Source organism: Arvicola amphibius, chromosome 4 (genome assembly GCF_903992535.2).
Source record: "Arvicola amphibius chromosome 4, mArvAmp1.2, whole genome shotgun sequence".
Classification (NCBI taxonomy): Eukaryota; Metazoa; Chordata; class Mammalia; order Rodentia; family Cricetidae; genus Arvicola; species Arvicola amphibius.
Genome location: NC_052050.1, coordinates 2,458,536 through 2,480,897, shown reverse-complemented (window position 1 = coordinate 2,480,897; position 22,362 = coordinate 2,458,536). Strand labels below are relative to the sequence as shown.

Sequence of the window (22,362 nt, the reverse complement as noted above, 5' to 3'; positions counted from 1 at the left end):
GCTCATTCGAGGAAAGAGAGGCACCCAAGGGCCTGTGTAGTTATGTCACAAAATTTGGGGGCTTTGAAGCTGCCTAATCTGTGTGAGTGTGTGGGTATGGGTGGGGCTTCTCTGAGGAGCCAGTGGGAGTCCTTAGGATTAGACATTGGTGCTGGTGTCCTCCTCGTTCTCCACAGCTCTGTCCTTGGGTGGGAACTGTTTTCGGTTTGCCCTGCAGCTTGCAGCTGGACAGGAATGCTATTGGAGATAAATCATTGATCAAAGGGTGTAGTGGGAGGCAGCTGCTCATTGGTCCTGGCCTCCCAGTCACAAAATAATCACACAGAAACTGTATTTAAATCACTGCTTGGCCCATTAACTCAAACTTCTTATTGGCTAACTCTCACATATTAATTTAACCAATGTCCATTAATCTGTGTATTGTCATGTGGCAGTGGCTTACTGGCAAAGTTTCAGCATGTCTGACTCTGGTGGCGGCTCCATGGCGTCTCTCTGACTCTGCCCTTCTCTCTCCCAGCATTCAGCTTAGTCTTTCCCCCACCTAGTTCTGTTCTTCCCTGCCAAAGGCTCAAAGTAGTTCTTTACTCATTAGCCAATAAAAGCAACACACAGCGAGAAGGACCTCCCACACCAAAAGGGATCCTTATTTACCTGTAGGTCACATGGAGGCTAGACTCTGTATATGGTTCCTTTGTCATTTTGGGGGTGGTCTGGCTAGTTGTGCTGAAGCTTCTGTGTGACATCCAGCAAGATATGCAAGGCAGGGATCCCCAAGCTATTGCTCATTAAAGGTGCTTGGAGTAGGGTCACTACCTAAATAAAGAGTGGGTGTGTTTGGTGGGGGAAGGGGAACAAATCATGCTGCGGGCATCCTGCATGCACTGGGGAATCCACTGGTGTAGACATTGGGAGTGGGTGGGCATTCAGGCCATACTGTTTTGTTTTGTTTTTCCATCCTATTTGTCCCCTGGTTCTGCAATCTCTGGTCCTGCCCTGTAAATCTGGGAGCAGATAGAACACACAAGGCCTCAGAGAAGGTGGCTCTCAGGGGATATTGGTGGGGGCGAGGGGTGCTGTTTGTCCTCCCTGGAACTTGCTGCTCTTCTCTGGTGTGATCCTACCTTCACTTGCCCCAACAGATTCTGCGAACAATGATGTCTTCGTGGTGGCGTCAGCCTCAGAGGGGAAGACTGAGCAGGGGGAAGAGCTGAAAGAGGAGGAGTCCCCAGGCTCCAGCAAGGAGCTGGAGAACCCAGAGGAGTCTGATGCCTCCTGGACCATCCAAATGGTGAGCGAGCCACACCTGCTTTGCCTGCCTATATGCTTCTTGCACCCTCTGCTCTGCCTCAAGCTGTTTCCTGATGTGAGCTCTTTGGTTCCGGTTCCTGGGGTTGGTCACCTCTCAGTCACTAAACAAAAGAACCAGTGAGTTCCAATCTAATCAGAGAACAGAGATGACACAGGAGTAAACCCTAGTAGGGTGTGAACACACTCGGAAGAATAGATGTGTGATCTCCTCGCAGGGAAAGGAAGAAGTCCAAACCAAAGGCTGTCTATCTGTCATCAGAAAAAGTCTTAAAATAACTAGAAAGCCTCAGTATGACAGCACACAGAAAGTGCAACCTGGGAAAACCTTGGCATGGGTGTGGTGGTGACCTTTACCCGTGAGCTCAACTCTCAGAAGGCAGAGGCAGGAAGATGGAGCCTTTAAGGCCAGTCTTGCCAGCCTGGGCCACTGTGAGATTCTGTCTCAACCTCCTCCAAACCAGGTGCCTGTAGCATCTGGGTGTGGTGATGCCTGTCATCCTGTCATTCAATTGTTTGGAAAGAGATTGAAGCTGAGTTCCAGATCAGCCCCAGCTACATAGTAACAGAGTAAGACTGTATCAGCATCAAACCAAGCCAAAGGGACAGTTAGCTTGTATTTCAGAATTAGAGGGAAGAAGTAGCTGAAGGAATCATTGTCAAAAACTTGGCAAATTTGTTTTTAAAAACTCAATTTTAAGTTGTGTGTGTCTGCACACCTTTTTTTTCCAGCACTGGAGAGGCAGAGACAGGCAGATATCTGAGTTCAAGGCTAGCCTGATTGACAGGGAAGTTCCAAGAGAGCAAGAGCTGCAAAGTGAGACCTTTTATCAAAAACAAAACGAAACAAATAAAAGAGTGTGACTGGAGAGATGGCTCAGCCGTTAAGTGCAGTGGCTGCTCTTCCAGAGGACCCAGTTTCAAATCCCAGCACCCACACGGTGGTTCACAATTGTCTGTAACTCTAGTTCTAGGGAATTGGATACCTTTTCTGGCCTCCATGGATACAAGGCATACATGTAGCACACATACATGCATGCAGTAAAAAACACCCCAATACATAAAATAATAGTAAAAATAACAATAGTCATAATAAATTAAAATGTAAAATCAACAAAAGCCAGACTCCCAGAGAGAGTGTTGAAGCAGTCCATGAGCAGCCGGCCACACACAAGGGATTCTTCTTTGTGTAACAGGCAGTTTCTAGCCAGAAAGCACGGAGTCGCAAAGACAATAGGATGGGCTATCTAGAATGAGAGACAACAGTGATATTGTTCTAGAGAAATCCCTGTGCTGGAGGTGCAGCGTAGGGAAGACTGCAGGTAGTATGCACAAGAGCCGGGATTCGAACCAGCACCACAGACAGTGTGCATTAGCAACACTCCAGTGGGATGGTTCCCGGACACCAACTATGAAGTAGGTGCATCTCAGGAAGAGGGGTTGGTGTTGCCTCTGACTGGGTAAGGGGAAGGGCATGATCTGGTCGGAGCTGCACCTTTCAGCTGATGAGAACGGGAACCTATTAGAGAGAGGTGGTGACCAGTAGCACCATGACTGCTGAATCTCACGGAATTGGTCACTCTAAAATGGACCGGGGAGTGGAGAGAAGAATCTGCTTAGCAGTTAAGAGCACTTTCTGTTCTTCCCAAGGACCCATCACCTACACCTGCCAGCTCACAACCCACTTGGAACGCCTGCTCCAGGGGATCTGTCGCCCTCTTCTGGCCTCTGCAGTCACCTGCACACATTCCACCACCCACCCCAGACAGATATGCACAATAAAAAAACAAACAAATCTTTTTTAAAAAATGTAAAAAAAAAAAAAAGCACTAATGCAATGAATGGACCGGGTGGAAAGCGCGCACGTGGCTGCTAGTGGGGTTGGCTGGTGAATGGCTTGTGGGGCTTTGTGTGTGTGTTCCTACAACCCATGGTCCTTCACCTGTAAGTGCACTTTAAAGAGTGGCTGTCAGTGCATGCGATGCTTCCTAAGTCCTGTGATGCTTCAGCACTGGGCACTGAGGCAGGTACCGGCAGAGATGGATTGATGTTTCCATGCTGGGGGTGGGCAGATCTTCATGGGTAGTGGAGCCAGTGGGTGGCATGAGGTGCTCCACCTGTCCTGCCCCCCCCCAACTCTGCCCAGTCTCAGAAAGCTCTTCCTGGAAAGATGCTCAAAACCATGGCTGCAGGGAAATTAAACGGCTGCATTGCGATTTTCCTGGTTTCTTCTCCCTGTCTTCTCAGTCAGAGGACCATTCAAAAACACTGTACTCATTAAAAAATCTGGAAGCCGGGCGGTGGTGGCGCACGCCTTTAATCCCAGCACTCGGGAGGCAGAGGCAGGCGGATCTCTGTGAGTTCGAGGCCAGCCTGGTCTACAAGAGCTAATTCCAGGACAGGCTCTAAAAAAGCTGCAGAGAAACCCTGTCTCGAAAAACCAAAAAAAAAAAAAAAAAAAAAAAAAAAAAAAAAAAAAAAAAAAAAAAACTGGAGTTTTAATTATTTTTGGAGGGTGGGGGTGGGGGAGGGTAGCTCAAGACAGTCTCTCTGTGTAGCTTTGAAGCCTGTCCTGGAGCTTGCTCTGGAGACCAGGCTGGCCTGTGACTCACAGAGATCCATCTGTCTTCGCCTCCTGAGGGCTGGAATTAAAGGCACGCACCACCACCACACAGTGGACTTTTAATTCTTAAATCAGCTTGGTTTGGTGTGCTATGTTGGCAGCGGAGAGATTTAATATCAGGAAGGGAAACCTTTTGGCAACTGGCTTCGACTCCGTCTTTTCTGTGGGTAGCTTCTTTGTGCTAACAAACAGGGTGCTCATTGCTACCTTTTTGCTTCCTCTCGGGCTAGTGGGTTTGTATGTCTTGCACGAAGGGAAGGTGCCAGGTGCATTGTGTGGAAGAGCCCTACTAGCTCTTCCTCCCAGGCTGCTTGAGGTGCTGGGGGGTGGTGGGGGAGGTGTTCAATCTGTGTGTCCGCTGAGAGGCCAGGCTCTGGAGACCTCTAGCTCGGTTCTTTCTTTGGTGACCTACCTGTCTAGTATCCCCGAAGTATTCCATCGAAGCAGACGAACAAAGCTTGTTTACACTGGACATTGGTGTGCCTGCCCATCAGTGCACCACACATACTTGTTCTGAACACCGTCAGAGTCCTTCCTTAGTGTCCCTGCACCTTCCGCCAATGGTGCCAGACTCTCAAAGATGCTGGAGAGCTGGGTTGGTCCCTGTAAGGAAGTGGCCTTCCTGGGCTTTTTCTGAGGTGGAAGCTTCTTTGGATCTTGCAGGAGCAGAGCAGGAGGTAACCCTCCCCTGTATGAGAGGGGTTGTGTCTCAACAGGAAGTGGACCCTGGGCTTTTTGTAGATACTTCTGAGGACACAGCTGGTGGCCCAGAAGGTTCTCAGTGCCTTCCCAGCAAGAGGAAGAAGAAGGAAACAGCCGGGTTTGAGATTGTGGATGCTGAGCAGGTACCTTGAGAGCACAGTTGTTCAATTACACCCCCATGATCCCCAGCATTTGGCTGCTGAGTCACTGCCACACTCCAAATGCCTGTCTCAGATAACTGAGGATGGCTGATGGGCTGAGCCGCCCCTGGGTGTGGCAGTGCAGACTTACTTAGGGTGTGACTGCCCAGACTGGGGATGTTGACCAGGCAGGGTCATAGCTTGGGCTCAGATCTGGGAGGGGGCAGTTCTGAGCTAAGGTGTCTGAAGTCAGGGACCAGATGCCATGAGGGGCCTACTGTACCATGTGTTTGTCTGTAAGAGTCTGACATTTGTGTCTGACATTTGTGTCATCAGCAGAATGGCACTTAGGTAAGGAGACAACATAATGTTTATTTGACCATTTGAACCTTTAAAAATTTTTTGGTTACAAACCACTGAGTAGCCAGCTGGAACTGGTTGAAGGGACTTGGTTTCTCACATCACTGGTATCCTGGGGTGAGACTTGATCCAGATGCTCAGGACAAAGGGTCTATGTGTGGCTCTGTCTGCGATTCCTGGTGTTGATGCCTCTTAGTCTCCCAATATTTGTGATTAGCTACCCTGGACCTGTCCCCCGTGTTATGGCCTCCACAGGCCTACCTGTCCTGCACGGTTTAGGGAACGAGTGGATGCTTCTTAGGGTGGCCTCTATAGAAGGAAAAAAAAGCTTCTTTTAAACCTCATGAGCTGTGATGGGTTTGGGAGCCTGATCCTTGATGGAGAAGCATCCGAAGCAATAGGAATCAGTGTTGTAAGCTCATAACCTACAAGGACTCACCCCAAAGCAAGGGCAGAGCCCCGCTCCCCGCATCACATGGCTGAGAGCAGGGAGATGTCAGAGCAGGGATGTAACCCAAGACTGCTTGTTCCTTTCCTGGCCACCCAGACCCAAATAATCACACAAAACTATATTAATTGCAACACTGTTTGGCAACTGACTTAGATGTTTCCCTACCTAGCTCTTACATCTTAAATTATCCCGTTTCTGTTAATCTGTGTATCAACATGAGGCTGTGGCCTTACAGGTAAGGTTCCAGGTTACAGCATCTGTCTCTTTAGGCAGCTACATGGCTTCTCTCTGACCCCGCCCACTCTCCATATCTGTTCCAGCCTGGCTATATTCTGCCCTGCCATAGGTCAAAGCAGCTTTATTCATTAACCAATAAGAGGAACAAATACTGAAGGACATCCCACATCACAGGGAGGTAGAGAGGGGACAGTGGACACACACTCTCCTTAGAGTGCTTCCAAGACCTCTCCGTTGATAATTGGTCATAGCCACATGATGCCACCTTGTTTGTAACCTCGACAACTCCAGACCTGCTTTGTTCTATCTGTCCGCCTCTACGATGACCCTAGGACATAGGGACATCCACTTAACGAGAGGAAAAACTGAGGCACATGGTGGGTTAGTAAACCATCTAGGGTCACCTGACCAGTCATGAGGTGGGCGGGAACTCAGGTCCTCGAAACGCACCCAGATACCACTGTGTCCTTAGTCAGAGAAGGCATGACCAGGACTGAGACAGCATGGCGTCTTCACTGGGTTTCGTACAGCATGTGGCTGTCAGTGGGGACTGCAGGCAGCTCTGTGGCCAGATGACCATTCACTGCTGCCTGTGCCCCCTCGGATACCTGGCCCCCTGTGTCTCAGGGCTAACATTTGTCTTAGGGACGCCACTTGGTGGCAGTGTCCCACCTGCAGATCCTTCCTCTTGTAGACACTTGAGTACCAGGACTCACATCATCTCACAGATGTGCCTTCTGTACAGTTGAGGAAAGTTATCTTTGAAAGGCTGGTTAGGTGTGTGCCCTATGGCTCTGGAGGAGCCCAGCCCAGAACAAGCCTCAGGTGGTGCCAGTTTGCTCAAAGGGAGGACTGGAAAGATGCCAGAGCAGAGAAGGTGGTTCGTGGAAAACAGAAGCCGGGACATGGTCTTGTCTCTGAGGCTTGCCTCACGGGTCTTGCAGTCAAAGGCAGGCCTTGGCTTCGTGACTTCCTGCTCCCCCAGAGGCAAAGTTCTGTTCGAGCATGGCCCGAAGACCCTTCCTGGCTCGTGTTCTTCTTTGTCATCATCTTCTTCTGGTTTATAATTATTTTATGTGCATTGATGTTTGCCTGCAAGTATGTCTGTAAGAGTGTGTCAGATCCCCTGCAACTGGAGTTACAGACAGTTGTGAGTCGCTCTGTGGGTGCTGAGAATTGAACCTGGGTCCTGTGGAGGAGCAGCCAGTGCTCCTAACCGCCGAGCCACCTCTCCAGCCCGACCTGTAGTCTTACATCCCTCAGCCAACCATGAAATGGAAGATACGGAGTCGAGTGTATCTCCACAAATGGTCCCAACAACATCTGGGACCAACAGGACCCAAGCCGGGAAGGTCTGATTCAGTCATGGAGGGGTAAAGGCAAGTAGGGTAAGGAGGAGTGGACTCAGGAAAGGCATCAAAGATGAAGTCTGCTCCAGGCTTCCAACTTTGGACATGGCAGAAAGTGAAGGGGCAGCCGGCATAGTGGCTCACACCCGTTTCTCCCTTAAATTTATTCTCTGAAAACTTTTTTCCCCTCCAAACACACTATGTAGTTTGACTCAGTATGACTTTGAACTTCCGGTCTTCCTGCCACCAACTTCCAAGGGATATAACTGCTGTGCCCAGGTTAAGGGTGCCAGGGACGGAATCCAGGACCCTGTGCATGTTCAGCCGATACTCTGTTGACTGAGCTATGTCTCCAGATCTGCTCTCTGTTTTGTAGCACACAGTTGAGGATGCTGGTTCTCAGGCCAAGAATTCACTCTTTGAAGTACCTGAGGTACAGGCTCACTGGGGATTCTGGGGACTCACCCGGGTGAAGATGCAACCCGGTTTTTGTTTTCTTTTTCCCAGCTAGTGTAATTCACTGGTCTATGGTAGGTCCTTGTCTCTTATCGTTGGAGTTCAAGGTGTCCTGAGTCACCTGATGCAGGGTCTCCGTCAATCTTCCTGAACCTGGGGTCCTGACAAGCAAAGTTCCTCAGGTTCTGGCCAAGTTACTGAGGTGGGAAGCCTTGCCTGGGTTAGCCAGGGAATCGCTGCTTCTCACTCTCGTCCTTAAATTCACTGCCATTTTGTGCCATGTGATGCCAAGGTGTCATGTGTGGAGAGCCTGTGAATGTTGCTAATGTCCAAAAGGATCCCCAGGTGTATCCTATCAGAAGTGAGTCTAAGGGAGGCTCAGGCTCTGGCAGAAGGAAGTGTGTGGCCCTGCCTGTCACTTGCTCCTTGGCTCCATCCCCCTCCCTTTGTTCAGTTAGTATCTGCTAAAGCTAAAGATGTTTACCCAGTAGTTAAGAGCACTTGTTCTTGCAAAGGACCCGTGTTCGATTCCCAGCACCCATGTGGAGGCTCACCTCCTTCTCTGACACCAGCACACCTGTAGGCAGAATTCTCATAGACAAGATAATAAAACAAAGAAGGTGTCGTGCGGTGCGATAGATCCAGGCGTGGTTTGGACAGCCAGCGCCACCTGCTTGAGGTTTTGGACAGACACCTGGAGGGAAGTGCTGGGGGTATGGAGTCTAAGGGTAAACAAACATCTCTCTGTTCAGAGTAAAAAGAAGAGGAAGAGGAGAAACCAGAGCACCACTTCCTCAGAGGCAGGTTCCTTGTCTTCCACGTCTTCTGGTCTCTGGAGTCTGGATATGCCTTCAAGCCTTGGATCCCAGGACTCAACCTTGGCCCAGAACCAAGTCCAGCAGGCTGGTGTGGGTAGCCAGCCTGGCCAGTCACAGCATACGGTGACTATGCCAATGGAGAACGGCTGTGTGCATGCCGAAGACAGCAGCCTCCCTCTGCAGGGTCACAGTGGGACAGGCACAGACCGTGGCATTGGAGGTGGGGCCCAGAGGAACCCTGACCCCAGTAACCACACAGAAGTTAAGGGCCTCAGCACTTCTAAAGCTTCAGTGGACGAGGACCTGCCTCAAAAGGGGCACTGTGGTCCAGCCCCTTCTGCCTGCAAAGACCCCGCTAAGGTTACCGATGCTGTTCAGAGTGCCCCATTGCCTGAATCTAAGGGACAGAAGTCTGAACACAAGGAAAAAGGGCCTGTGACTGCAGAGCTGGCTGCCTCAGAGGTGAGCTGCTGGGCGCGGTGGCATGGGAGTGGGGCTCCCCTCGGAGTTACTCAGCTTGTGGCTGGTCCTGACTGAAGCCACAGAGTCAGTGTTCATTTTACCACCGTGACTTAGGGTTCGGGTGATCCGTTTCTTCCAGCCAGTTGATGTTACAGCCAAGGGAGCCAATCCAGAGAAGGATGGGAAAGAAAAAAGAGACAGTGGTCAGAAACAGAAACCATCCCCTGTGAGTCCTGCTGCCACCAAGGTAGGTAGACCACCAACACCAGGTAGAGGCTTGACTTGCCAAGAGGTGTCCAGTATGCAGGGCTCCTGGTGGTCCTTCCTCAGCCCGGCATCTCTCAATGGCTGCCCAGTGTTTATGGTGATGTCATATGGGAGGCAGAGCCTGTCTCCATGGAACCCCTATGCTAGACAGAGGCGGGAAGGAAAAAGTTCCCTGAGGAAACAAAGGGTCTGATAAGGGTCCTGAGAGGAGGGGGGTCCCTCCTCTTGGGTGGCTGGGTGAAACCTGAGGAGATGCTGTGGGAATAGAATCCAGGAGTGAGGGTTTAGCCACAGACAAGGAAAGCGCCCTGACGGGGAATGGCATGAGCCCAGGCCCTAAGGTAGAACGTGGTGAGCCTGTTCTCAGAGAAAAGGGAAGTTGGGGAGGGATAGAGAGACTGTGGACAAGGTTGAAGAGGGGCTCCTGCAGGCCATGGTAAGCCGGCCAGAAGACTGCCCAGTTCTGAGCAAGGACGGCTGTGGCTCTGGCTGCTGTGAGACATGTCTTAAGCACTGGGATCTAATTGTTTGCTCCAGGACGCTAAACCGAAAGGCAAGTTGGCTGAGACTGGGAGGAACACAGATGAGATTGCGAACACCCAACCAGAAGACCAGAAGAAGCCAGAAGAGAGCAGAAATTACGCAGCTGCTTTGAAAAACCAAAAGGAGCAGAGAAACCAGAAGGCTGCTGCACCAGAGGCTGCAATGAGGTGGGACGTGGCCTCCTGCAGCACCCGTGTTACAGCTCTGCCAGAGCCATGCAGCTCCTGTCATGCCCAGCCTGCATCTCTTCTCAGTGCCTTTGGCACTTTCATCTTTGGGACGACAGCCCTGGGTGGGGCTACCTGGGACACCAGACCCAAACCTCTTTCCTGTTGGTCCCTGGGTATCTCACAGTCAATGTGACTCTAAGGAGCTCTCCTGGATGAAGCCATCACTGTCCAGACTCCTAACCCACCCCACCCGCAAGATCACTAGCACATTGGAGCTGGATGTCCTCCTTAACTAGCTGGGGAGAAGCAGCAGCCTGCTGGGGGCGCTGTGTCTGAGTCTGAATGCCTGGTACTTAGGGGTGTCAACGTACATCAGAGAAATAAGCATGGTGTGTGTGCGTGTGTGTACTCTTGTGCATGTGTGCTTATTCCTGCATGTGTGCATGCACCCCGGCAGCTGGTGTTTCCTTCTCACTCTTCCCAGAACACTTAACCCAGAGGATGGAGTCACTGTGTACTTCCACGCCATTGTCTCCCATGACTTCTCATTCAACCCTGACAACAACAGAGTGTGTGTCAGAGGAGGAGAGGGGCTCGGGAAGGAACCCTGGACTGATGCTTGCGAGATGAACTACACCAAGTGAGTATGTGGAAGGGGTGGGGGGTGCTGGTGTTGTCCTCATCAATAGTCATGTGACCAAAGCAGTTGGGCACACTCTCTCCTTCCTTTTCTTCCTTTGCTTTTTTTTTCTTTTTCTTCTCCTGTTTTCGTTTGTTTGAAATAGAGTCTCACTTTGTAGTCCTGACTGACTTGAAACTCACAGTAATCCTCCTGCCTTCTACCATGATTGGTGGAAAATGGGTGGGGATTTTTTGTTTATTAGATTTTTTTATTTTAACGTATATTCATACAGTGTTCTGTATGAATGTCTGCCAGCAGGCCAGAAGGGGTCACCAGATCTCACTAAAGATGGTTGTGAGTCACCATATGGTTTCTGGGAATTGTACTCGGGACATCTGGAAGAGCAGCCAGTGCTCTTAATCTCTGAGCCATCTCTCCAGCCTGTTTGTTTTTTGAGACAGGGTTTCTCTGTGTAGCACTGGCTGTCCTGGAACTTGCTCTGTAGACCAGGTTGGCTTTGAACTCACAGATCAGCCGGCCTCTCTCTCATGAAAGCTAGGATTAAAGGTGTGAACTACCGCTGCTGAGACTGAAGGAATGTCTAACACACATTCTCCAGCACGCATTCCCCCCACACCTTATTGTGCTTCCCTTCTCTGGGTTCTGGCAGGAAAGCATGTCCTGTTCTAAAAGCACTATAACCTTGGGGCTGGGCTTCACGACATGTGTCCTCTGGTAAATGACATATTATGTTTCTCCATAGAGACCTTCATGAGCTCGGGTCTCTCGTTGAGGGCAGCATGGTCATTCCCAGGCAGAGCCTGAACAAACCCATCCCTTATAAGTATGTCATTCACCGTGGTGGCAATAGCAAGGATGCCGTAGACTACGAATTTATCTATGAGCCCCCACAGAAGAAAGGCGAGCATGTGAACCGCAGTCTGTTGGTGGATTCTGCCCACTTGGGCACTGGAGGTAAGCCATCAAGGGGCCTGAATGGGTCAGCTCAGCTCCTGGGTCTTTGGGTCCTCTGCTTGGCACTGCCTGCCTTTGCCTTGATGCTGAGTAAAGCTGCCTTGGGAAGGGGGTTTGATTCAACCCTTTACTGTGTCAATGTTAATGTACAAGGGAAAGTCTCCCATCAAGGAGCTGGATGGAAGGAGCTGTATAAAGGTCTGGCTGGGATGGAAGGTGACTGAGGGTGGGGCAGGAGGGGCGGGGGTCTGCTTTGACAGTGACATTTAGAATCTTTTCCATGTTCACCATCTGTCTTCATTCCCGTATGTTACTTACATAACTCCATTTGGCTGGAGCATTTGGAAGGGCACCCTGGTGTGTGTCCCCCCCCCCCCCCCGTGTTCTGCTGCTCGCTGGCCTTGTCTTGCTGGGCTCACAGCCTGATGTCCTTCCACAGAAGGGCCACAGAACTGTTGAGGACCTGCCCAGGCATCTGCCACAGTCACTTCTTGTCCCTCTGTCAGAGGCAGAGTCCTGAAAGGGTTCCTTTCCTCTGTGTGTGGTTTAGCTGCTGAAGCAGCTCCAGACTGTCCTCCTGCCTTTGCTCAGTGTGGACTTGGTTTTTTCCTGGTAATGAGGATGGAACCCAGGCTCTCAGCATTGACATAACTTTAGAAGTATTTTATTACATTGATTTGTACATGTGTGTAGTTTCTGCGGGCTTGTTGCTGCTCCCTTTGTGCGATCCCTGTTTCCCAGCAGGGGTGGGAAGACATGGAGGCCACAACACAGACTCTAAGAAATTGTAATGCAGAATATTTATTTATTGTAAAAAAAAAACGTTGGGGCTTTTATGGAGTTAGGGATATTAAGCTGCGGCAGGAATATTTCTTGCTGGTCGTTTTCAAACTGCCGGTCACTGCTGGTGTGTGTGATTGGTTGGGAGCACGTCATTAGTGACTGTGCTTTTGGTCCCCTGATAGGTTGTCTTGGCCAATTTTACTTACTCACTGTGAGTTTGCATGTGCTTGCTTGTGCTTGCGTTGTTGCCCTGCATCATGTGTGAGTGTGTGTGTGCGTGTACACATGCCACAGCGTGCTTGCGGAGGTCAGAGGACAACTTTCTCAGCTGTGTCAGCAGGGCCTTCGTCAACTCAACTGTCCCCACAGCTCCCATGATTTTGTTGTTGCTGTTTTGTAGACAGGGTTTCTGTGTAACAGTCCTGCCCATTCTGGAACTTGCTTTGTAGACCAGGCTGGCCTCGAACTCACTGAGATCTGCCAGTCTGCCCCCCGAGTGCTGGGATTGAAGGCGGGCGTCACTACCTCCCGCCTTTCCCATTTTTTTTTCTTTTTTTTTTTTTTTTTATTAAAGATTTCCATCTCCTCCCCCTTCCCTCCCCTCCCTTCCACCCATACCCCCACTCCACCCCTCTCCTTCCTTGGACTTCCCATCATTTTTTTAAGGACAGGATTTGACTTGTTACCCATGCTGGTCTTTAAAAATTTTTAAAGACAGGTTTATTTTTTATTTTATGTGTATGTGCGAGTACCTATAATGTATTTGTAGAGGGAAAAAGACCAAGGTCATCAGAGCTAAATCAGGCAATGTAGGCAATAAGAACACGGTATTCCTCAGATACAGATGCCTTAGGAATGATAACCAAGAAGAGGAGTTTAGGTCCCCAGAAACCTTGACCTCTGCTCTTCTGAAGCGCTGGCTCAGACCTCAATTGGCTTTGCCAAGTCCACTTTGGACAAGGACCATAGAAGTAAACTTCCCTTTGTCCTCTCATCAGGGCCTCTGAGAAAGTTTCTTATGGTGTCTAAACCCAGGGCTTTATACATGCTAAGCTAGCACTCTCCCTGTGATTCATCCCAGGGCTTTGGACATGGTAACAGCCCTCTTCTAGTGATCCATCCCAGTGTGTTAGACATGCTAACAGCATGCTACCACAGATCTACATCCCATGGCGTTATACATGCTAACAGCCCTCTCCCAGTGATCCCTCCCAGAGCGTTATACACGCCAACAGCACACTAACAGCCCAGCTGCACATTACTCACTGTGGGCTGCACAGTTACACCCTGTGCTCGCTGATAGAGTCTGATAGAGTGGGCTGATCACCTGGGTTTTCCTTTCTTCCTGCCTCAGGCTGCCCCCCCCTGACATTTCTGCCTTCCAGGGGAGACCAGGCCTTGGGGATTTGGAGCTCACCACATGGGGTTCTTTTGTCCCCGCAGACTGGCATCAGTATGACGACATAATCTGCATGAAGCCTCCTGGGAAGATCCAGAGATTTTTTGATTCCTTCACTGATGGCTCAAGACAGAAGCTGGTGAGAGGAAAGAAGATTGCCGCTGTGGTCATGCTGGATCGCATCTTCAGTGTCCTCCAGCCCTGGAGTGCCATCAACCTGCAGAGCTTCATGACCCAGTTCCTGCAGTTTTACTCTGTGGTCCGAATGCCTATGGTCCATGAAGGGCAGGCTAGGCGACCATGGTCCAGTCTGCAATACAAAGAGAGAGAGGTACCCATTCCCCACTGTTACCAGCAGCTCTGGAGTAGACAGGCAGTGTCCCTTGACCAGCTAGAGGCTAGGTGACCCCTGTACTGTGATGGTCAAGTATGGATGGGGGCAGGAGGACCTCACGCCATCTTTCTGAAAGGTGCCTCTGTGCCCCACCCTCAGCATTGGTACTGTGCTCTCCCAGAAGGGGTGGGCTCCTCATTACACCCTACACTGGTGTGGCTGTCCCTAGGATGTCTCTTCCTATACCTCCATCCTGTAGGGCTGGGGATTGAGCATCTGTGTGCTTCAGTGATGAAGCCAGGGAGAGAGGCAAGTGAGGCCCTCCCTGGCACTGGTTCCTCAGTCCCTGGCACTGGTGACCCGGTCCCTGGCACTGGTGCCCCCGTCCCTGGCACAGTGCCTAGCCGCTGATGTCCCCTGCAGAGCTCACACATCTTTCCCTCCCGGGACCAGGTGAGGGCGCACCTGTGGGAGCATGTGAAAACCCTGATGGCACCCTTCCTGGAAGGGAAGAGCGGGGACTCTCTGCCTGCCGATTGCCCTGTGAGGAGTGGACTAAAGTTGGGCCTGACCGTCCTTTTCATGGTGGAATCAGTGGACTTTGTTGTCCCTAAAAATGACCTGGACATGCTCTGCTTCCTCCTCACTCCGAGCGTTGGCCCGCCAGAAGCTCTTCACAGTGACCTGAGCCCCCTCCTCAGCAAACCTCAAAAGTATTTCCTCTTCATTTCTTCTTTATTTTCTATTTTATGTGTACAGATATTTCATGTGCATGTATGTTTGTGAACCATGTGTATTCCTGCTGCCTATGGAGGCCAGAAGGTGTTACAGACAGGTGTGAGCCAACATGGACACCGGACACAACCTGGGCTCTCCTGGAGCAGCAGTTCCCTCAGCCACGGAGCACCTCTCTAGCCCCCGCATCTTTTCTGGTTTTTGAGACAGTTTTACTATGTAGATCAGGCTGCCCAGACTCATGAGATTTCTGCCCTCAGCCTGCCGAGTTGGGGCATGAGCCCCACACCTGCTCATGGAGCTGAGGGTCGAGGTGCATGTCTGTGGTCCCTGGTATGTGGCGGGCCAGTGTGGGAGGATCCTCTGAGCCCATGAATTTGAAGCCAAACTGGGCATCTTGCTGTAAAGGAACACACAGAGTGCTTCTGCACACGTGTCTCAGCATCTGTGGAAGCCCCAGGGATGTGTTCCCTCCAGCTCTGCCTGTGCCACACAGATTAGAAAGCGTGTTCTCACTTGCAGGGTCACAGTGAGTTTGGAGGTGACCTCTTTGAGCCCAGTTACCTCCCCTTGGGTTTTCACAGCATTGTTTGTGGCTGATGTGAGTCAGACATGAAAGTTACATCAGGCAGCCTTCCCTGAGCAGCTCTTACAGGGCGCTGGCCTTTCGGCTTGATGTTTTAGACACCCAAGTGATTGATCCAGTTTGTGAAGATACTCCTCAACTGTGTGGTGTGGATAGAGATGACTCTGGCAGGAGTCTGCTGTGGGGAGTCGTGAGGGTCCGCAGGGTGGGGCTGGGATTCCATGTCTTTCTTATGACCCATCTCCTGGTGTGGACCCTGTCCAGCCACGCAGAGTTCCCTGTTCTCTGCAGACAGTGGTCATGGACCACTGGGCCACCTTCCCCTCACTGACACCTCCGTTCCCTTCTAGATGGCGTGCGTACTTGGTAAACCTGTGCTGCAGGTGCATAGCTGAGGACATGGACCGCTGGCTGGGCACCTTACCCATCCTGCACCGTTGCATGCAGCTGTCCCCACCCAGGAGGGCCTCTAAGAGCCAGTCCGAGGACACCTGGGCAGGCCTTGAAGGAATCTGTTTCGCACAGTTTCGGGAGAAAGCACCCACTAAGTGAGTTGAATAGCTGCACTTACGATGCCAATTCCTGACCCTCAGGCGGTTGACTTTGGGGCATCCAGTCCCCTTTTCTCATTGCAGTCATTTCTGTTTTTTATTTAATAGGGGCTTCGATAACCATGATTCTAACTCTGCCTAATTATTTCGTCTGTATATGTGCAGCTCAGAGGGCAACCTCCAGTATTCGTCCTTCCTTCTGGGTCTCTGTTCTTCTTTTCTGACTATGTATGCCTAGGTGGCTGAAGAATTATTTTCTGGGCAATTTCCTGTCTGTACGTCCCACTTCCTCACAGGACTGCTGGGGTCACACATGCTGCTACTATGTGTCCTCACAGGACCGCTGGGGTCACACATGCTGCTACTATTTGTATTTTGCATGTGTCTGAACTCAGGTCCTCATGTGCACAGGAAGCATTTTTACACAAGCCATCTCCCCGTCCCTGCCTAGCCCAGGTAACTCCAGCAGACAGCGCTGCTGGAGAGAAGGCTCTGATGCTGGCCTAAGTAGACCAATACTGGGAACGTATTTCCACACAGGGCCTCCCCTCTGATAAGAAAGTCTTACCAGAAGTTCTATAGAAAACTTAGATTCTAGGCATGAAATCTATACTTTTCCTTTTTTCTTTCTTTTCCCTCCTTCCCCACTTCCTCCCTCTTCTCCTTCCCCTATTTCCTCTTCTCCATCTCCCTTCCTCTCATTCCCTCCCTTTCCCCGATATTGGAGAGGGAACCCACAAAATTTTCAACTCCACCCAGTTCTGCCACTGCTCTCAGTTTTGGGATGAAGGGGAGACTCTCGGGGTCTGGAGGGAAAAGGCCAGCAGCACCCCGCCCTTGGAATCCATTCCCTCGCTGTTATTCCATTCCTGACCGACTTTTGTTTCCCGTGGGTGATCACAAACCTCAAATGGGACTGTGCAGCTCCTGTTCTGACTGCTGCAGCCTCACTGCACCTGTGCTGTCTCCTCAGGAGTCGGGTTCTCCAGTTCATGGAGTCTAAGATGGCCCTGCTGCAGGTGGATGACTTCCTCTTCCGCTCCTGGTTCAGCCTGGTTCCGCTGGAAAGCTTGACTTCCTACTTGGAAAACTCGACAGAATACCTGAGTCACGTGCCTGCCTGTGTCCTGGATTGTTTTCAAGGGGTTTCATATCGGCTTCGAGGACTGGCGAAGATCTCCCATGAAAACCTAGAGGTGTGTTGTGGGGATCAGACCAGCAAGTGGTGTCTGAGCATGAACAGTTTAACCGCTAAGGTGTTGGGAGTGGCCTGTGGGAGAGGGCTCACTTCATGGGTGGTGTCTGGGTCTCACCCTCAGGGCTATGAGCAATGAGGGGTTAGGGAAGGAGGGAGAGAGATTTATCTAGAGGTGGGGAGGTTTATTTAGCTAGGTGTGATGAGGCTTTTTTAGACAGACGTGGTGACATTTCCTATAAAGGCAAAGGCTGATTTGCCTGCGTCTACTTTATTTCAGTAAACAGAACTTGGGGAAGTCAATAGCTTTTCTAAGTTCTATTTTAAGTGTTAAACAGTTGTGCTGGGCAGAACTACAAGGAGTTTGGTTGTGAGCTTGTCCCATAGCTGCTGTCGTCCACCCTTCCTACACGGCTTTAAATATAGAGAATTGTGTATGTTGGCCTGGGAAGATGTTCATTTGGTAAAGTGCTTGCCATACAAGCTTGAGGATCTGAGTTCAATCCCTGGAACCATCAGGAAATGCAGGGCACTGTGGCCTGCCCTTTATTCCATAGGGGAGTGGCAATGGGCAGATCCTTACAAGCCAGCCTAGGTCAATTGTGATCTCCAAGCCAATGAGAGACACTGCCTCAAAACAGGGTGGACAGCTCCTGATAAGAGCACAGCTATTCTTCCCAAGAGCAGCCTTGTTGATGGAAGGAAAGCCGAAGCCAGTGCTCGTGTGCACACGGGCGTTTCTGGCTCACTCACAGCGTGATCACACCTCTTCTCTCCACTGTCCTAGGATGTCAGGCGGATCTTTACAATGCTGATTCACCTTGTGGACATTTATAAGACCACGTAAGTAGGAAGGCCAAGGGCAGCCTTGGCTTCCACACAGCTCTGGGCGGCATGTTGGCTGCCCCCATTGGCCTCAGCTTCCCACACGTGTTGTTTCCGTGGGGAGGTGGAAACTAAGCCATGATTTCCACGCTATTAGATGCCTTGTCCAGCTTCAGGGCTGAGATTTTACCCATGGTCCTTTGCTTCATGCCTTCACTGTACCTGTTATATCCGAGCCTGCCTTCAGCAAATCAAATCAGAAAACAAATCAAATGTATTACTGTTCCCCTGGCTATGACAAGTGCCTGACAAAGGCTGCTGGAGAAGGGTCTATTGTGACTCAGTGTCGGGCACAGCCCATACTGTCGGGGAGCACAGTCCATACTGGGGGCTGGGGCACAGGGGAAGCCCTGGCGGCAGGAGTGTCAAGCGGGGCTTACATTGCATCTGAAGTCAGGAAGTGGAGAGAGGAGCCCTGGTGGTCAGCTCCTTTAAACCTTTTCTTTAGTCTGGAGTACCATGAGCTGCAGCCCCAGGAATGTGTGGTGCTGGTCCGTCCCCCAGGTCGCCCGACAGTGCAGCGAGTATTCTGACTTGACTGCTGAGCTTTCTCCCCAGGCCCCCCTCCCCCTTTTGTCCTTTTGCAGTACTGAGGACTGAACCCAGAGCCTCAGGTGCTAGGCCGTCAGATCTTTACTCACTCCATTCACAAACCCCTCACAGAGTTTTGTGGTTTTTTTTTTTTATATTTAAACTCCTTCTCCCCTTCTCATTTGTCAACTATTTCAATGATTTCTCCACCTCTCTTTGTGGATAGGATTCTTGGGGAGTCCCTGTTACAGACCTTCTTACCTGAGTGTCTGACCCTCCATGAAACTGTCTGTAACATCACAGCCTACGGAAAGTTCTATGAGGTTCCTGCCCTGTCTGCCGAGCTTGTCTGTAAAATGCTTCAGCTCAAACCCCCAGGGGTGAGTGAGATTCACACATCTGTATACACAGTACAGCCTGGGATGCTGTACTGGAGGGCATGGGCATCCGGCAGACAGTGCAGCCTGGGAGACTGACTGTATTGGAGAACCAACCCGGGCTTCCTGCAGAAAATACAGCCTGTGAGAGACTGACATACAAAGACATAGAGACCGCACCATGGGCATGGGTGTGGAAATCAGGACACCTTGTTAGAGTCAGTTCTCTCCTTCCCCCATGTGGGTCCTGGGGAATCAAACTCAGGTCATCAGACTTGATGGTGACCACAGATTCTGTAATCTGTTTCTCACGTGCCCGCAGGGTGCCACAGAGGGGCCGGTTTCCACAGATAACGAAGACTTGCCGACAAACATCTTCCAGGGGGCCCTGAGCACCACAAGAAACTGGCTGCGCAGCATGTTTAAAAGAAACATCTTCTATACCGGTCCAGCCACTCCCCGCTTTACCTATCCTGAGGAGATGGCGGTAAGGCTTCCTGGGGGCTGTGAAGCTGCCAAAGGCACATGGGTGAGGACATAAGGGACTGGGAGCCATCACTACCATCCCAAGAGCTGTGATCATGGCTGAAGCCTAGCCTCTGTGCTCCTTCTGTACAGAAAGGTCTCATCAACCCATGGCCATGTTTCTGTTCTCCACATTCTCTTGTTTGTTTGAAACTTTTCAGGATAAATATTAGGGAACTCCCTTCTCCAAACAAAGAGTAGTCACACAACTGGTAGGGTGGTGGTGACTTCATGGGCCAAAGTGGGTTGTGTTGCCGACTCACCACCAGCACAGTTTACCAGTGACATGAAGAGCTGAGAGCCCCACGATTCTTGAGGCTTGGTGACCTCGCCCTTCATACGTCATAATGGTCTGCCCTTTTCTTACTGCTCTTGAGTCAAGGTCTTCCTATGGTGTCCAGGCCAGCCCTGAACTCCTGGACTTCAACAGCCCTCCTGCCTCAGTTTCTCAAGTACCTAGGACCACAGATCTGTAACACCACACCTGCCTGTCCACCTTATTTGTCCACGCTGTGGTATTAAGTCTTTGCTGACGTTGTCACTTTTTGGTTGTGCAGCTGTGGCGACGGCTGGTAGAAATCAACTTCCCCAGGAAGTATGGCTGGAAGGGGTCGCTGCTGGGAGACTTGGAAGGAAGGCTCAAGCAGGTACCTGAGGCTGGTGCACTTTCTGTGAGATGAAAGAACATAGAGGAGACCAGGCACCTTACATCCCCAATTGTTATGTGTGGTTCACTTGAGTGCAAGGCTGATAATGGTGGTGAGGCAGGGGTCAGCCATGAGTCTGGACATGTGTTCTGACTTGGTCATTTTCTTTTGACTTCCGAAGAATGTTGAAGTTCTTGTGTGATGCCCTTAGAAGAACAGGGACATGATGGGGACTCCAACCATATATGCGGAAGCACATAATCAGACACTGCACTGGCCACTTATGGTAGCAGCATCAAAGGGGAAAAACAAAACTACGCAGAAAAATGCTCTTTAGTGTCGGGCGACACTTAAGAGCTGGCGACAGGGAGAGCCAACTTTACATGATAGGAATGCTTCATCCAAAATTCAGATAGATGCTAGGAAACCCGAAGGGGAGGAAAATGGCTTATTTTTCAAAATTTACCTGTCCTGCTTTCACAAGCTCCGGTGCTGGTGTTTTGTTTTGGTGGGTTTTTTTGGAGGGGGGTGTTGTTTTTTGTTTATTGTGGGGCTTTTGTTGTTGTTGTTTTTCAAGATAGGATTGCTCTATAGCTTTGAAGCCTGTCCTAGAACTTGCTCTGTACACCAGGCTGGCTCCTAACTTAACAGAGATCTACCTGCCTCTGTCTCCCAAGTGTTGGGAGTTTTTTTTCCTTTTTCAGAGTGAAATAAAAGGCTTTTTAATTTTGAATATTTGTGAATATTTCTTACTCTGTATCCCAGGCCAGTTCCAAGCTCCCAGCAATCCTCTTGCCTTGGGCTCTCTAGTGCTGGGACCAGAGGCACGAGCCACCATGCCTAGCTACAGAATCTGTTTTCATTAGTTCCTTGGATAGTGCGGTCCTTGTAGACGTGCTTAGTGCCTGTGCAGAGAAGCTCAAATCATGGGGTGGTGAAGACACCTGGTGCTTCCCTGGCGTGCAGTAGTGAGGAACCCCACAGCCTTCACGTCTCCCTCCTTGAGCACACACAGCCCTCACGCCTCTCTCTGTCCGCAGGAGCAGCCCCGTTTGCAGATCTCCATCTTCTGCAGCAGTCAGTGGCAGGATCGTGGACTCCATGACAGCGTGGCCAGGAGCTTTGAGAAGTGTGTCATTGAAGCCGTGAGCTCCGCTTGCCAGGTCACTAGCCTTTCCTGTGGGCTCACGGGTTTTCTGATGTGGCCTCCCAAAGGCTGCTGAAGCCTGCTTGTTCTGAGACCCTACAGGGTCTGATCATCCCCCTTTGTGCCCAGAGCCATGTGCTGAGATCCAGAGTTCTCCTCCAACTCCTTGAGAAGCAGTGTGGCTTCCTGTTTCCTGGGTGATTCAATACCATGCAAAGCCACAGTTCCTAGGCCAGGTGTGGTGGCACATACCCTTAATCCCAGTACTAGAGAGACAGTAGCAGGTGAGTCTCTGAGTTCAAGGCCAGCCCGGTCTATGTAGTGAATCAGACCAGCCAGGGTTACATGGTGAGAACCTCCCAGCTGCTCACACAGCCTCGCCCAGCATCTCACAGGCCCCAGCATCTCCCAGTCGCCCCCTGTGAGCACTGCTGCAGGTGAGCTTTAGGTTCTGTTCATCTTCCTGTGCTCTGGTGGAGACTGAGAAAAGGGCCGTGATTGGGAGAGGCGCACTCAGCGCCCTGTTCCCTCTCGCTTCTGCAGGTTCAGCTCTAGCAAGGCCCTTCTTCCATTTGAGTTCCTTCTGAGATAAAGCCCACTTTCTGTATGTGGAGGATTGTGCTGTCCCTACTGAACCTCCTATTAATGTTTTTATTATGTTAGAGTATTGCGCCCTCTGTGTGTGTGTGTTTGTGTGTGTGTGTGTGTGTGTTGGGCATGTGCATGGAGAACAGAGGACATCTTTTTTGGGGGCTCATTCTCTCTTTCCACCACATGGGTCCCAACGAATGAGTCACGTTGTTGGGTTTGGCAGCAGCCACCTTCACCCACTGTGACATCTCTCTGTCCAGAAATAGCACAATTTCTACGACATATTTTTCCTTTTGTGAAGTGCTGAACATTGAACCAGGGCTTTACAGATGCTAGGCAAGCTCTTAGCCACTGATCACACCCAGTGAGCATTTTTCCTGGAGACAGGGTTGCTATGTGTAGCTTTGGAGTCTCTCCTGGAAGTTTTGTAGACTAGGGTGGCCTTGAACTCACAGTGATCTAACTGCTTCTGCCCCCTACCCTGCTGAGTGCTGGAATTAAAGGCATGCACCACCACCACCTGGTGCAATTCCCTTGAAGGCTCTGTGAACCACTATGAATTGATTTAAAACATTATTGAAAGAATAACTTTAAGA

At 50.6% G+C, this 22,362-nt stretch overlaps 1 protein-coding gene across 1 annotated transcript in view; it reads left to right on the top strand.

Moving 5' to 3' along the window:
- Positions 1–22,362, top strand: part of Rnf213 (ring finger protein 213) — an 88,474-nt gene that overhangs the window by 9,154 nt on the left and 56,958 nt on the right. The window contains exons 3-18 of the mRNA XM_038325573.2: positions 1,140–1,288; positions 8,376–8,903; positions 9,043–9,154; positions 9,420–9,427; positions 9,708–9,880; positions 10,368–10,523; positions 11,269–11,480; positions 13,707–13,993; positions 14,450–14,709; positions 15,668–15,865; positions 16,842–17,064; positions 17,851–17,906; positions 18,706–18,859; positions 19,179–19,343; positions 19,939–20,028; positions 21,069–21,191. Of these exons, the coding sequence (XP_038181501.1) occupies positions 1,140–1,288; positions 8,376–8,903; positions 9,043–9,154; positions 9,420–9,427; positions 9,708–9,880; positions 10,368–10,523; positions 11,269–11,480; positions 13,707–13,993; positions 14,450–14,709; positions 15,668–15,865; positions 16,842–17,064; positions 17,851–17,906; positions 18,706–18,859; positions 19,179–19,343; positions 19,939–20,028; positions 21,069–21,191 (2,894 nt within the window). The remainder of the gene's footprint in view (positions 1–1,139; positions 1,289–8,375; positions 8,904–9,042; positions 9,155–9,419; positions 9,428–9,707; positions 9,881–10,367; positions 10,524–11,268; positions 11,481–13,706; positions 13,994–14,449; positions 14,710–15,667; positions 15,866–16,841; positions 17,065–17,850; positions 17,907–18,705; positions 18,860–19,178; positions 19,344–19,938; positions 20,029–21,068; positions 21,192–22,362) is intronic.